The following is a 16,769-nucleotide window of genomic DNA, read 5'->3' as shown; positions in this document are numbered from 1 at the left end:
AAATCATTAATATATATTGTAAACCCAGCACTGAGCCTTGCGGTACCCCACTAGTCACTGCCTGCCATTCTGAAAAGGTCCCGTTTATTCCCACTCTTTGCTTCCTGTCTGCCAACCAATTCTCTATCCACATCAATACCATACCCCCAATACCGTGTGCTTTAAGTTTGCACACTAATCTCCTGTGTGGGACCTTGTCAAAAGCCTTTTGAAAATCCAAATATACCACATCCACTGGTTCTCCCCTATCCACTCTACTAGTTACATCCTCAAAAAATTCTATAAGGTTCGTCAGACATGATTTTCCTTTCACAAATCCATGCTGACTTTGTCCGATGATTTCACTGCTTTCCAAATGTGCTGTTATCACATCTTTGTTAACTGACTCTAGCATTTTCCTCACCACCAATGTCAGGCTAACCGGTCTGTAATTCCCCGGTTTCTCCCTCCTTTTTTTAAAAAGTGGGGTTACATTAGCCACCCTCCAATCCTCAGGAACTAGTCCAGAATCTAAAGAGTTCTGAAAAATTATCACTAATGCATCCACTATTTCTTGGGCTACTTCCTTAAGCACTCTGGGATGCAGACCATCTGGCTCTGGGGATTTATTCCCTATCTTGCTCCTAATTTCCGTTGATTGTGCCACAGTTCCGACCGTTTGTTTCCCAAATACTTCTAATTCGCTTTGATGACAGCACACCTGGTTTCCATCTAGAATTGCAGTACAAGAACCCTGGCATTACAAACACTAGTTGCCAGATCGTTGGCCTTTTTCCTGTGAGATAACTACATTTCCTGACCGCTTAGAACCGTTTGTTCTAAGTTTAGCTCCAGTTACAAGGTTTACCTATGAGACTCCATCTGAGTCAAGACTCCGTGTCAAGTCTCTGATTCAAGGCTCTGTGTCAAGGCTCCATATCAGGACTCCATGTCAAGATCCCTCCTGTTTATTGTTTGGCGTTTACACCCCTGTAAGCATCCAAACTCAATCTCTGTGCCTGTGTCCTGCACTTGGGTTCACTTCCTTCGCTCATTGTAACAGAACAATCTGGCCAAAAATGGACCCAGCGGACATGAAGACCCTGCCACAAGCCCTCACTAGCCGGGGCTCCCTGCTGGGTCTGCGGGATGTCGTGGAGAACCTCCCGTTACCTGTCCACGAACATAATGAAGATTGGTGACCAGGTGGACCATTCATTCACTAATCTTACCCCATCCTCTCCAGGAACTCTGCCAAACCAGTCCAGACAGTCTGTAGTGGCAACCCTTTACGTGTCAGCAACACCCCCACCAAGAGAGCCACATATACCTGAACCAGAACACTACGCTGGCGATTTGGGGAAGTGCCGGGCCTTCCTTCTGCAATGCTCCTTGGTGTTCGATCAGCAGTCATCCACGTATTCCACAGACAAGTCAAAGGTAAATTATATCATGGGGTTGTTGTAGGGAAGTGCCTTAGTGTGGGCTATGGCAGTTTGGGACAATCAGCCAGATATCTGCTCCTCATTCTCCACCTTTCTCACAGAAATGAGAAAGATCTTTGGCCACCCCATCTGTGGTAAAGATGCTGCTAAGCATCTACTCACCCTCTGTCAGGCCTCCCACAGCATCACCTAGTATTTCATATAGCTCCAGACATTAGTGGCCATCTCGGGGTGGAATGATGAGGTACTCCAATGGGTATTCAGAAATAGCCTCAGCAATACGGTGAAGGACGAGTTGGTGGCAAGGGATGATACTAACAGCCTGGATTCATTGATTTCCCTAGCCACCATGCTGGACAACCATCTTCGAGAATCCCATAGGGTGAGAACTGGTTGTCTACCCCCTTTGGCCACTCCACGGCACACAGTGCCATCTCCCACCAGCGCAAGTATCTCTTCTCCACCTGCTTCTGGAATAGCTCCCAGTCCGGGAGAGGAACCATGCAGCTGGGACGTAACCATCTTCTCCCACAGAGCGTCTCGAGATTGAGATCGGGGGAGCGTCTCTATTGCGGCCAGTCTGGCCACTTACGTGCAACCTGTTCCCTTCAGCCAAAAGGGAGGGTTCCCCAGTAGAAAGGGGGACCCTGGTGGGACAGACAACATTCCCTTTAGTCCCCTGAACCCAAATGCAGATCCAAGCTACCTTAAGTTATAACCAACAGTCCCTGCCTCTGTCAGCTCTAGTGGACAAGGGAAACCTGTTGGATGACGACATAGCTTCCTGGGCCGGAATTCCTCAGGAGCCATTGAGTACCTCTCTGGAAGAACGGGCACTGGATGGTAGACTTCTGACCTGAGTCACTCACTGCACACCATCCCTGTCTCTTATTCTCTCTGGGAACCATCGAGAACAGGTACAATTTAACCTAATTTCCTCTCCTCAAGCTCCTATCATTCTTGGGTACCCCTGGTTAAACCGCCATAATCCCCACATTGATTGGTCCACTGGAAGATAGCCAGCAGGAGTCTGTTCTGTCACTCCACTTGTCTTCAATCAGCCCTTTCCCCCATGAAAGTCACCATGACCTTGTCGGCTGCTGAAACCCCCGACTTATCCAAGGTTTCAGCAGAATACCAAGATCTGGGGGAGGTAGTCAGTAAACAATGGGCTCTTCCCCTGTCTCCACACCTCCTTCTGTCGACCTTCTCCCTGGAGCTCCTCACCCACCAGTCAGATATATAACTTGTCCCAGCCAGAAAGGGAAGCAATGCAGGCTTACTTAAATGAATCTCTCACAGCGGGCATTATCCAACCCTCATCCTCCCCTGTTGGCGCAGGTTTCTTCTTTGTGGGGAAGAAGGATGGCTCACTGGGCCCCTGCATTGATTACTGAGACCTAAATAGCATAACTATAAAGAACAAATATCCACTGCCCCTTCTCAACTCTGCTTTCAAACCACTTCATGGAGCCACCATCTTCTCCAAGTTGGACCTACGAAGTGCTTATCTTCCGGTCAGGATAAGGGAAGGAGATGAGTGGAAAACAGCATTCAACACCCCTCTTGATCACTTCGAACACCTGGTCACGCCATTCAGCCTCACCAATGCCCCTGCCATTTTCCAAGCCCTGATAAATGATATCCTTAGAGATTTTATTAACTGCTTTGTGTTTGTCTATTTGGATGACATCTTAATTTTCTCCAGCAGTCTTCAGGAACACAACTACCATGTCCGTCAGGTCCTGCAGAAGCTTTGGGTGAACAAACTATTTGTAAAAGCGGAGAAGTGCGAGTTTCACGTTACAGTCAGTTTGTTAGGATACATCATCAAGAGCGGACAAGTGAGGGCGGAACCTGAAAATATTCGGGCGGTGGCGGAGTAGCCTACACCCATGACACTCAAGCAATTCCAGCGATTTCTGGGGTTTGCAAACTTTTATCGTCGTTTCATCAGGGATTACAGCGGATGGTAGCACCCCTTATTCGACTCACCTCTCCTAAGACCCCATTTCACTGGGACCCCAAAGCAGACGCTGCCTTCTCAGAGCTGAAGAGGCGTTTCGCTTCCATTCCCATCCTGGTTCAACCAGACCCCTCTTGTCAATTCATTGTGGAGGTCCACACCTCCGACTCTAGGGTGGGAGCTGTCCTCTCCCAACATTCAGGCCCTGACCAAAAACTTCATCCCTGTGCCTTCATTTCTCACCGGCTGTCACCCGCTGAACGAAGTTACGATGTAGGGAACTGGCAGTCAAACTTGCTTTGGAGGAGTGGAGGCACTGGCTGGAGGGAGCGGAACATCCGTTTATCATCTGGACCGATCACAAGAACCTTGCATATATCCAAACCGCCAAACGCCAGAATTCCTGCCAAGCCCGTTGGGCATTATTTTCTGGCCAGTTCAGATTTAAACTCACTTATCGTCCAGAGTCCAAGAACGGGAAGCCCGATGCTCTCTCCCGTCAATACATCTCTGAGGAGGGCCTTCCCAGAGGAGGACTCTGTCCCTCCTGAAGAGACATTTCTGGTGGCCCTCCACGGATGCTGACACCTGTTCCTTTGTCTCTGCCTGTTCTGTTTTTGCCTGTGGAAATGCCTCCTACTGACCACCTGCTGGATTGCTTCATCCCTTACCTGTTCCTAGCCATCCTTGGTCTCAGATTGCGCTGGATTTCATTACAGGACTACCCCCTTCACATGGAAACACTGCTGTACTCACCATGGTGGACCGCTTCTCCAAAGCTGTGCACTTCGTAGCCCTTCCCAAACTTTCTACAGCTCGGGAAATAGCCGACCTTCTTATCCATCACGTCTTCTGCCTTTGCGGGATTCCCTCCGACATTATTTCTGACCGGGGTCCCCAATTCATCTCTCAAGTTTGGAGATCTTTTTGTCAAACCCTTGGAGCCTCAGTAAGTTTGTTGCCTGGCTTTCATCCGCAGACGAACGGGTAAACAGAATGAGCTAAACAGGATTTGGAAGCAGCACTGCGCTGCATAACTGCCAACAACCCATCTACCTGGAGGAAATCAGCAGGTCGGGCAGCATCCGTGGAAACAAGCAGTCAACATTTGGGGCCAACGAAAGGTCTTGGCCCCAAACGTTGACTGCTCATTTCCACGGATGCAGCCCAACCTGCGGAGTTACTCCAGCGTGTTGATTGGGCCACAGCATCTGCGTGTACTTTGTGTTTACTACCCGTCTACCTGGAGCACCCATCTCGCTTGGGTAGAGTACATCCACAATTCCCTGGTCAGCACTGCCACCAGAATGTCTCCCTTTAAATGCCCCCTTGGTTACCAGCCCCCTCTGTTCTGCATTCATGAAGTTGACATCACTGTGCCTTCTGTTCAGGACAATCTCCGCCGGTGCCGCAACATCTGGAAAGACACACACGCTGTCCTGCTCCGCTCAGCTGACCGCAACCTGAGGATTGCCTTTTGCCATTGGATTGCTGCACCTGATTGTTGGCCTGGGGAGAAGGTTTGGCTCTCTTCTAAAGGCATCCCACTCAAGAATGAGCCCAAGAAACTCGCCCCCTGCTTCCTGGGACCAACTCTTCAGCGGTCCGACTCAAACTGCCCAACTCTATGAACATCCATCGTACATTCGTTTCCCAGTTGAAGACGGTATCTGTCAACCCCTTGTGCCCTCCTGCAGAACGCCCTCCACCCACCCAGGTCATTGTTGACCACCCAGTGTACACTGTCCGGCGATTACTGGATGTGCATCATCGAAGCAGGGGCCTCCAATACCTGGTCGATTGGGAGGGATACAGCCCGGAGGAACGTTCCTGGATTCCTCGTTCTTTCATCTTGGACCCTTCCCTCATCCGGAATTTCCATCAGGACAATCTGGACAAGCCTGGTGGATCGCCAAGAGACCCCCAATGGGGGCCGGGGGGGTACTGTCATGGTCCCAATCACTTATTCCCTATCTTGCTCCTAATTTCCGTTGACTGTGTCACGGTTCCGACCATTTATTTCCCAATTACTTCTAATTCGCTTTGAGGACAGCACACCTGGTTTCCATCTCGAACTGCAGTACAAGAACCCTGGCGTTACAAACCCTAGTTGCCAGATCGTTGGTCTTTTTCCTGTGAGATAACTACGTTTCCCGACCGCTTAGAACCGTTTGTTCTAAGTTTAGCTGCAGTTTCAAGGTTTACCTATGAGTCTCTATGAGTCAAGGCTCCCTATCAGGGCTTCGTGTCAAGATCCCTCCTGTTTGCTGTTTGGCGTTTACGCCCACGTAAGCATCCAAACTGAATTTCCATGCCTGTGTCGTGCCCTTGGGTTCCGTTTTCTTTGCTCATTGTAACAGCAAATTCTGGAAGCAAACCACACCGTCTGTAAAAAAGCTGAAGATGAAAAGAGGATGGCTTCTACAACAGGATAATGATCCTAAACACACCTCAAAATCCACAATGGACTACCTCAAGGGGCACAAGCGAAGGTTTTGCCATGGCCCTCACAGTTCCCAGACCTAAACATCATCGAAAATCTGTGGATAGACCTCAAAAGAGCAGTGCATGCAAGACGACCCAAGAATCTCACAGAACTCGAAGCCTTTTGCAAGGAAGAATGGGCGATAATCCCCCAAAACAAGAATTGAAAGACTCTACAGAAAGCATTTACAAGCTGTGATACTTGCCAAAGGGAGTGTTACTGAATAGTGACCAGGCAGGGTGCCCAAACTTTTGCTTCAGGCCCTTTTCCTTTTTTGTTATTTTGAAACTGTAAACGATGGAAATAAAAAAGTAATCTTGCTTAAAATATTAAAGAAATGTGTCATCATTAACTTTAGCCTTTTTGGAAATCACGTCATCTTTTACTCGCTTAGCTATTCATAGTAGCAAAAATTTTGACCAGGGGTGCCCAAACTTTTGCATGCCACTATATAAGAAAAGATGAAACTGGAACAAGTCTTACTGAGACTGGATCTTATAATCTGTGTGTCAATAATCAAAATGTTTAAAATGCAGGTGTGGAAGTCTGAAATTTAAAAAAAAACAAAATGTTAGAAATATTCAGTAGGATCAGTCTTCCAAATTTCAATCATTTTTAGTTCTTCATTTTTAATAAAGTGATTTCAACCTGAAATGCAAAATTTGTTCCTTTCTTTTCAGATGCTTCCTGAGCATTTCCAGCATTTTCTTTTTTTATCTGTGCATGGCTTGCAGACTTCAATGGTTTTAGCTTTTCACAGTATATGTATTGGTTGAATTGCAAACTCACATACTGTTCTTTTCTAGAATTTTTGCTAAAATTCATTTATATATCACATCAGGTTTAACTGAGTTACAAAGAATCATAAGTATTGTCATTATTTTGTTCATTATCAATTTTTATGCAATAAAATCATTAAAATCCACCCCTATATATCAGCCATGGCAAAATAAATCCACTGAATCTACAATTTTCTTAAAATATACATACTGTATTAACCACTAACCTTTAGTTTTCCTTCCTCATCAGATATTGTTTTTCTCAATGTTGCTAGCTTGGTCCTCAGTGCATTTAGCACTTTCTCCACTTGGGAGAGCTGTTTCTTCATGCTGGCTAGTTTGTCATTATTAATTTTTAGAGCTTCTTGTATTTGTTGCATTTCTCTTTTCATTTTATTTCTTTCCTGGCGACTTTAACAGATGCCAAAGTTATTTTTTTTAATAAATCAAAATAATTATGATAGAGTAGAACTTAATTTATCACTTACCTATCTTTAATGTTGTTGTTAAATGTTTCAATATCCAACTCAAATTCTTCATTTTTAGTCTCCAAATTCTTAAGCTCATCCAGTTTTTTGTCATATTCTTTTTGCTGATTTGATAAATCAGCATTACCATTTTGTATCTACACATGCAAACATACAAATTCAAGCTATTAAAAGTTAGAACAAAAAATTCTACCTGCACAGTTTCTATAAAGGAATATTAATGTATTTAATTTACTCCTAAGTAGATGTAAAGAAGCTTTTACAAACCAGGTTCCAAATATCAATGGAGAATTTCAAATACTGAGTCAAAAAGAAACTGTACAAATGTCAATTTCCTCAGTCAAAATAATGGTCAGCTGCAATGAAAAATATTGCCTTGGGATATGAAAGATAATCACATTCATATAGCACAATGCATTGCCATTCTATTGGATGATGCCAAGAATTGATTGTTCAAGTTTCACACACAGTGATCTGACATTTAATGCTCACAACCAATGGGGGCTGAAGTGGAGTAACTCAGAAAAAAAATATTTCTCTGCAATCTGTTCAAATCATTAAATTCAAATCGGGGCTGCATTATCACCCGCTTGAGAACTCATCTCTGCACCGTGCCATTCTTTTTCCATCATCCTAGCTTATGTTTCTTTTTGTTTTCCAGTATAAAGTTTGCTGATAGGTTAAGATGATGTCTCACCAAAGGAGTGGGACAAAATCTGCAAAAATGTCAAGATACCTGATGCCTTATTCAATTTAAGATCCTACACCGTTTCTACTGGACTCCACCAAGGTTACATAGATTAGGGTTGAAAAATACCCCTGAATGCTGGCGCTGTGAGGCGGATAAAGGGGACTTAGTACATGCTCTCTGGTCCTGTCCCAGAATTCAAGAATTTTGGATTGATACGTAAGTACATTGAAGTTTCAGGTATTCCACTCCCTTTCTGCCCCAGACTTTTTGTCTTGGGAGACACACTTGGGTTACTTGGGGATAAACAATCCCAAAACGGGATCCAGACAAGTATAATGGTAGGAAGACAAATTATACTTAGAGGTTGGAAGAACTTGGGGGACCATCATTTCAGGAGTAGGCCACAGAAATAGCCAAAGTGGCAGCTTTTGAACATGTCTTGAAAACAGTTTGATAAATTGGACATCTATACACAAAAATGGGGCAAATATTTAGGTTTCCTGGGGGGGAGGGAAATAGTGGTGAATGTAGTGGTGAAGCATATTGCTGAATGGCAGTCTTTTCTATTATTAGAGGTCTAACAGACACACTTGGTTATTACATTGATATTTATTTCTGCTATGTTTGTTGTTATTTTATGGATAATTTATGTTTTGTAAGCTATGGTTTACATAATTTTAACACTGACTCAAGGGTTCGGGGAAAAAATTCTCTAGAAATAAAATTTGAAAAAAAAAGATGATGTCTCACATGCTCTAGATAATTTTTATATTTCTGTACCTCTCCTTGTGATATTCCCCTGCTCTACTTTACATTTAACTTTATTATTCTGTGCCCGCACTAGTGGTATATGTTGGAGCCACCAAATGTTCACCAATTGTTCAGGTAATATTTCGAAAGGAAGCAATGATAAGAAAAAATACTGGCTGAAATTTAAGTAGGCATTATAAGAGGATACACCAAATCAGAATGATTTATTCTTCAATTAAATATTAAATCCCACCATTTTTTAATTATGCTTCTACTCACAGAGACTGTCATTTTGCATTCAGACTCTCATCCCAAGCTACTCAAGTGAATGGAGCAGTAGACATCACTCATGCATTCCACAGTTCAATGACTGTCAGGAATTCAAAGCCATCCAAGCTTGGGAAACTCACTACTGCTAATTCTATAGATTTGCATGCTGAAACACAACTTTGTGTTCCCTTCATATTAAATATTAATATAATATAAAATTATATTAATACTTAATGTTAAGGGAACACAAAGTTCACTTTATATATTAATATAATATAAAATTAAGTGAAGGTAATATTAAAAATGTTAAGCTCACTTAATTGGATGCGAATCAGACCATTACCAACTACTGTCATTGTGACCAGTCAAGGAAGACTATTACAAAAATATCCCATGATAAAAGAATTCTAAAAGGGTTATTAAATTGCTGTACATTACCTTTGGGATGCAAACTCTCCTGACTTCCAACTCCATAATAATAGATCTGCCATTCATCAAACACAGTTAAAAAAAGACTGTCTATATTAGGCTTGTTGATCACTCAAAATTATACATTAGGGCCAATTACCTTTCTCCTCTCAGAAGAAACTACATGAGGCAAGAGAATGCTTGGCATTCAAATACATGTACTGTGTAATTTTTTTCCATCAGTTAAATTAATGATGGGAAGATCACACAAAGAAATGCCCATTTTTCCAATGTGCATTCTTAGCATCTACACACAAAGAGGGAAATTCACTCTTACAATTTAAATGGAAGGAATCCAACTGAACACTTTTCTAATAGAACGTTGGCCATCTGTGATTCAACTTATCCACAAAGTTAGGTACACAAAATCAACTGGAACAGAGATCAGATTTTTTTTTAAATAGATGAGGGGAAGAGAAAATTAAGAGATGCCGAATACAAGTCTATTTTATTGGAGCTGGAAGTTCTAGTAAATAAATGAAGCACACTCACTCCTACCATTTACTGTATACGAATGTTTACATCTGTACAAAAACAGATGTGACCACAGGAATCAGATGAGCAAGGAAAGATGCTTTAGTTTTCCTAAAATATCCAGATTTCTCAGCCATTGCCGAAGCAATTACAATTTTATTTTTATTTTAAACATATTGGGGTAAAATTGAATAGATTTTTTTCCTGATATACAGCCTTTTTGCATGAATCAGTCACGGCACAGGAAGAGAATTAGACAAAAACAGAAAATGTTGGAATCATTCAGCAGATAAAATAGCATTCACAGAAGCAATGATGGTTGATTAAGGACCCTTCATCAGAATTGGGAAAGCGAGAACATAACTATTTTAAGATGCAATGAGCCGGTGGAGGGCGAGGGGTGGGCTTCAGGGTAAGAAACAGAGAAAATGTGATAAGGTGCAGATCAATGTTGTCAAGGCAACAATTACTTAAAATACTAGTTGGAGACAGAAAATAATAGAACAGACTTATGCAACGGTTCTCAACCCTTTTATGCCATGGACCAATACCATTAAACAAAGGGTCTGCAGACCCCAGGTTAGGAACATGAGGGGGATCTTCTTCACTCAGAGGGTGATGAAAATGTAGAACGAGCTAGCAGTAGAAGTGGTGATTGCAGGTTTGAATTCAACATTTAAGGGAAATTTGGATAGATGCATGGATGGAAAGGGTATGGAGGTGCCGGTTAATGGGACTAGGCAGATTTATAGTTTAGCACAGAATAGATGGGCCAAAGGACCTCATTCTGTGCTGTAGTACTCTATGACTCCACAAACAGAATTATAAAACAATTCCAAAACAAGGAATTATACATTATTGCACTAAACATCTTTGCAGTACATGTTTGCCAGTTTCATTTCAGTGTGCATTTGGGGCTTAACAGATAGCAGCCAGTTTGAAGGTGACTGCTACATTTAGACCAAACAATGGATGTATAATATTGTTTCAAAGAAATTTTTCAAGAAAAATTCAAGGAATTTCAAGTTTGGCTTGGTTACATGAGAACATTTAACATTTTTTTATTTTCTTCAGCTTTCTGAACCTCCTTAAAGTAAAAAGCATTCTACAAAACACTCCAATCTATGCATCTTTCCCAAGTTTATCATAGTAGCAGGTAGCATTTTCCTCCTAGCTTCCATCCCACAGGGCAGTGCAGGTCATAGAAAATGTCCAGAAAAGCAAACTCTATCAGGGCAGAGGAGTTATGTGCTTCACAGAAATGTGGTATCAATTGTACGAACTGTAACGTTTTAGAAACAAATCAGCAGCAAGAGATTTCACACTGAGTCAGGTTTTGATGTTAAAACCATCTTTATTAGTATATACTTATAATATAGTAACTTAACCAAGATAAACAGAAGTTAAGAGTGTTATGTGTATATATGTGTGCAAACATAGCTCCCAAACTATCGAGCTTGGGAGAACAAGGCTTAGAGCCTTGAGATGGTAAGGTAGGAAAGTTCAGTCACCCACGTAAGAAATGATGGGAGAGAGATATTTGTAATCCACATTGTAATGGAGAGAGAAAGTACGAAGTATTCCACAGGTTCCACGTCAAGTAAACTAAGTAATAGTCGCCGTAGATCTTGTCTGATGTGTTGTTCCAAATCCAGATACGAATCATCAAAAAAAAACGACCTGTCACAGGAATATCGTCTTCGAGTGGTTACCACACAACATACCCAGGCAAGGATTAACACACAAGTGGTCCCACAGGATATTCCAAAAATCCACTCCTATGGATTATGCTAAGTGACAGTCACTTTTCCGTTATGCACAGCGTGCCGATGATCAACTCACCCTTGTGGGTATAGGAGAGTTCCAAGCCTCAGCTGCGACAAGCCAAAGCTACTGGCTTCCCCAGTCTCTCTTACTCTCTCTCTGTGATTAAGTCCAGTGTCAGCCTGTGACTGACATCATAGTCCCGCCTCACTCAGGCACTTTTAAAGTAACAGTCAGTAAATGACTGCAGGTTCGTAACACTTCCCCCCAAAAAGAAAGGTTTTGATCTAAAAGAGCAAAATTTTAACTGCAAACTACAGTATGTGAAACAATACATGTATGGTTATCATATAGCATACTACAGACTAATAACATTTTACAGAAGTGTATACATCAAAATAAATTCCACATCACTCTTCAAATACATTGCAAGCTTAACATCTAGAAAGACAATCCACAATTATATTATCTTTGCCTTTAATGCGAGTTATCATAATATTATATTCCTGCAGAATCAAATTTAACAACCGTCTGTTTTTGTCCTTCACCTTACTCAAAAACACCAATGGATTATGATCTGTATAAACCACAAGTGGTTTCTGAGCTGAGCAAACATAAAATGCTGCAAAGCCAAGATAAGTGACAATAATTCTCTCTCTATGGTGGAATAATTTCTTTGATGCTCATTAAATTTGTTTGAAAAGTAAGCCACAGGATGATTTACATCATCATCCTTTTGTAATATTACTGCTCCTGCAGCTTTATCACTGGCATCCACAGCTATAGAGAATGGCTTTGCAAAGTCAGGTGCCCTGAGCACAGGTTGGTGACATAAAATAGCTTTCAATTGATCAAATGTCTCCTGACAAGTGTTACGAATGTGCCACAACTCTGAGGGGCCGAAGGGTACAAAGTAGCCCCCTCCTTTTTGAGAATCGCAAGATCGCAATTAATTCGGGTCTGGGACCCAGGAAATGAGAGAGAGACACGCAGAATCCACAAGGGTTTGGAATGTGCCCTGGCCTCAGCAAGACAGAACCATTGATAACGGCCATTGTCTCTTGGAGACGGAATTGTGTATTGAGTACTGTACTATTCATTGAAGCCCTCAGGGGGTGACCAGAGTGGGTTGGTTGAGGGATTGCATCATCCCAACCTGATTGACATCTGAAACCCCTTGAGTAAGGATAAAAGAGGGTCTGGGGAACAACCCCTTCAGACACACCAGGAGAAACGCTAGAAATCCCATGACAGCGTTTAATAGCGACAGCCGGTGGGGCTCGCGTGCGTCCTTTTCCCTTGCCTGGGAATTGGTGGGCTCGCCATGGAAGAACGGCTTTAGCTAAAGGAGAGGCCACACCAACGGAACTCTGGAAGGATCGAAATCATAAAAGGAAAAGCCAGCAAGTTCTAAAAATCTCTCTCTTGACTCCAACCAAAGGCTGCAGCCTGAATGAACTGAGTGACTTTTATATTTCCATCGGACAATACATTATCCCCTAGACAATAATAGAGCTATTTCTTATTGATTATTATTATACCCGCACTTTTAGATTTAGTATTAACGACGTATATTATCTGTATGTTTGCATTGATATTATTTTTGTGTATTTTTACCAATAAATACTGTTAAAAATAGTACCATCAGACTTCAACGGACCTCTCTATCTTTGCTGGTAAGTAACCCAGTTACGGGGTTCGTAACACAAGGTTCTGTCCAAACAAACTTTTCACCTTTTTCAGGAGGTTGGTCAAAGGGAGAGCGATATCAGCAAAATTCTTACAGAACCTACGATAATATCCAACCATTCCCAGAAACCTAAGAGCCTTTTTACCATTTGGAATGAGAACTTCAGAAATTGCCTGAACTTTTGCCTGAACAGGAGCCAGCTTGCCTTGACCTACAACATAGCCAAGATAGGTCACAGTGGCATGGCCAGATTCACTCTTAACTAAGTTAACTGTAAGTTGGCCTTCGAGAGCATTTCAAATAACTCTTCCACTGCAGAGATATGTGCTTCCCATGTGTCACTCCCTGGGACTAAATCATCAATACAGGCATCTGTATGTTTTAACCCTTGAATTACAAAATTAATCATTCTCTGGAATGTTCCTGGAGCACTGTTTATTCCAAATGGCAGAACATTGTATTCATACAACCCAGAAGGCGTTACAAATGCAGAAATTTCTTTACCTTTATCCGTCAATGGAACACACAATACCCTTTCAACAGATCAATCTTTGTAAAACCCTTACTTTTTTCAACCTTGTCTATACAATCATCCACTGTGGGGATGGGATAAGCATCTGTTTTTGTTACAGCATTTACCTTTCTATAATCAGTGCAAAACCCCACACTACCATCTGGTTTAGGCACAATAACACAAAGTGAACTGAGTTAGAAGGCTGAATAATACAATTTTTCAGTATATACTCAATTTGTTGTTCAGCGTTCACCCTGTACACATCAGACTTCCAATATAACTCGGAGTCCTGCCATGTGCAGAAGTTCGCTGATGACACGGCCATAGTGGGGTGTGTCAGGAATGGACAGGAGGAGGAGTATAGGAAACTGATACAGGACTTTGTGATATGGTGCAACTCAAACTACCTGCGTCTCAATATCACCAAGACCAAGGAGATGGTGGTGGACTTTAGGAGATCTAGGCCTCATATGGAGCCAGTGATCATTAATGGAGAATGTGTGGAGCAGGTTAAGACCTACAAGTATCTGGGAGTACAGTTAGACGAGAAGCTAGACTGGACTGCCAACACAGATGCCTTGTGCAGGAAGGCACAGAGTCGACTGTACTTCCTTAGAAGGTTGGCGTCATTCAATGTCTGTAGTGAGATGCTGAAGATGTTCTATAGGTCAGTTGTGGAGAGCGCCCTCTTCTTTGTGGTGGCATGTTGGGGAGGAAGCATTAAGAAGAGGGACGCCTCACGTCTTAATAAGCTGGTAAGGAAGGCGGGCTCTGTCGTGGGCAAAGTACTGGAGAGTTTAACATCGGTAGCTGAGCGAAGGGCGCTGAGTAGGCTACGGTCAATTATGGATAACTCTGAACATCCTCTACATAGCACCATCCAGAGACAGAGAAGCAGTTTCAGCGACAGGTTACTATCGATGCAATGCTCCTCAGACAGGATGAAGAGGTCAATACTCCCCAATGCCATTAGGCTTTACAATTCTACCGCCAGGACTTAAGAACTTTTTAAAAGCTATTATTAATGCTTTTTGAGATAGTGATTTAGATGTATATCATTTTTTTTTTTACTGAGTTAAGTATTGTATGTAATTAGTTTTGCTACAACAAGTGTATGGGACATTGGAAAAAAGTTGAATTTCCCCATGGGGATGAATAAAGTATCTATCTATCTATCTATATATCTATCTATCTAAGGATGTTGCTTAATTGGTTTAGCATCCCTGACATCAACATCATGGGAGGTTATTGTCGTTCGTTTTGGGATATCAGGAAATAAATCCTTAAATCTCATAATTAACTGTTTCATCTTACAGCTGCTGCGGCTGTAAGTGGGCCAATTTCTCATCAATCAAATTCAAAATACTCTAGTTTACTAATCTAGCGGAAACAATGTTTGGTTTATGATAAACCTCAGATGGGTCAATCAATTCGTTCCCAGGGTTGGCAGACTCATTTACTTTTACAACAACACTCACAGTTGGTGCCTGCTCTTCAAAATATGATTTCAACATGTTTATATTAACCAACTGTGTTGGCTTTCTTCGATCTGGTGTTTTGACTACAAAATTCACATAATCTATTTTAGACACTATTTCATAAGGTCCTTGGTATTTCGCCTGAAGTGGATTTGTCAATATTGGAAATAACACCAGCGCCTTATCTCCCATCTGGAATTTTTCTCACACAAGCCGTTTATCATACCAACACTTCATTTTGTTTTGAGAAACCTTTAAGTTTTCCTTCGCAAGGCTATAGGCTTTGTGTAATCTGTCTTTGAATTTCAAAACATAATCTAACAAATTGATATGCATGTCCTCATTAATACATTGTTTCTTTAACAGGGTCAAAGGTCCTCGAACCCTATAACCAAATACAAGTTCAAATGGACTAAAGCCTAGTGAATCCTGTACTGATTATCATACTGCGAATAAAAGCAAATGAATTCCTTCATCCCAATCCTTCCCATTTTCAACACAGAATGTCTTAATCATTGTTTTTAGGGTAGAATGGAATCTTTCTAAAGCCCCTTGCGATTTTGGATGGTACGCAGATGATGTAATCTGCTTGGCTCCCAATTCATAACTACCTACTGGAATAATCCAGATGTAAAATTACTTCCTTGATCAGACTGGATTTCTTTAGGCAAACCAAATAAAGTGGAAAAACATTATGAGAGCTCTGGACACAGTTTTAGATTTGATATTTCTTAGAGGTACTGCCTCGGGAAATCTTGATGTGGTACACATGATGGTTGGCAAATACTGATGACCTGCTTTAGTCTTTGGTAATGGGACAAGACAATCCACAATAACTTTGGAAAAGGGTTCACCAAGTGCAAGGATAGGCTGCAGTGGCGCCACTGGAGTGACCTGATTAGGTTTACCCACAACTTGACAAGTGTGACAGGTTCGACAAAAGGTCACAACATCTTTCCTCAAATTAGACCAGAAAAATTGTTTCATAACCTTGTTTAAAGTTGTATTCACACCAAGATGGCCACCCAAGGACATACTATGGGCCAAAGTTAAAATTTCATTCCTATAAACTTTAGGAACTACAACCTGGTGAACAACTGCCCATTCCTCACTCGCAGGTATAGCAGATGGTCTCCACTTCCTCATTAACACTCCATCCTTGAAACGATATCCTACTGGCACTTCTTTAATCTGATCATCTGAGAGAGCTTTTTCTTTTAAAGCTTCAATCTTAGGGTCTCGGTTCTGTTCTGCTATAAACTCCTTCCTCGACAGAGACAAATCTTTATCGTTAGATTTAATACCTGGATATTGGTGAAACAATGAAGGCAGAAAAGTTCCTGACACGTCATCTAAACCTGAATCCCGATTTTGGCTATCATGGGTAGCAGAATCATGCTGCACAGAACTATCTGCATTGGCTGATTTCTTAGCCATACTTCGAGTTATTGCGCAGGAGGGATAAAAGTTAGAATCCATCTTTACATCATCAGTGTCTGGCTTAGATGTCAGCTGCACTGCAGGAACA

At 41.9% G+C, this 16,769-nt stretch overlaps 1 protein-coding gene across 2 annotated transcripts in view; it reads right to left on the bottom strand.

The window, feature by feature from the left end:
* Positions 1-16,769, bottom strand: part of ccdc178 (coiled-coil domain containing 178) — a 309,293-nt gene that overhangs the window by 212,330 nt on the left and 80,194 nt on the right. For both annotated transcript variants that reach the window (XM_073043130.1, XM_073043139.1), the window contains exons 12-13: positions 7,143-7,279; positions 6,882-7,065 (exon numbers count right to left, since the gene is read on the bottom strand). In XM_073043130.1, the coding sequence (XP_072899231.1) occupies positions 6,882-7,065; positions 7,143-7,279 (321 nt within the window). The remainder of the gene's footprint in view (positions 1-6,881; positions 7,066-7,142; positions 7,280-16,769) is intronic.

The sequence above is a fragment of the Hemitrygon akajei genome, chromosome 1, assembly GCF_048418815.1.
Source record: "Hemitrygon akajei chromosome 1, sHemAka1.3, whole genome shotgun sequence".
Lineage (NCBI taxonomy): Eukaryota > Metazoa > Chordata > Chondrichthyes > Myliobatiformes > Dasyatidae > Hemitrygon > Hemitrygon akajei.
Note: the sequence above shows the minus strand (reverse complement) of the source record. Positions and strands in the feature narration are given on the sequence as shown.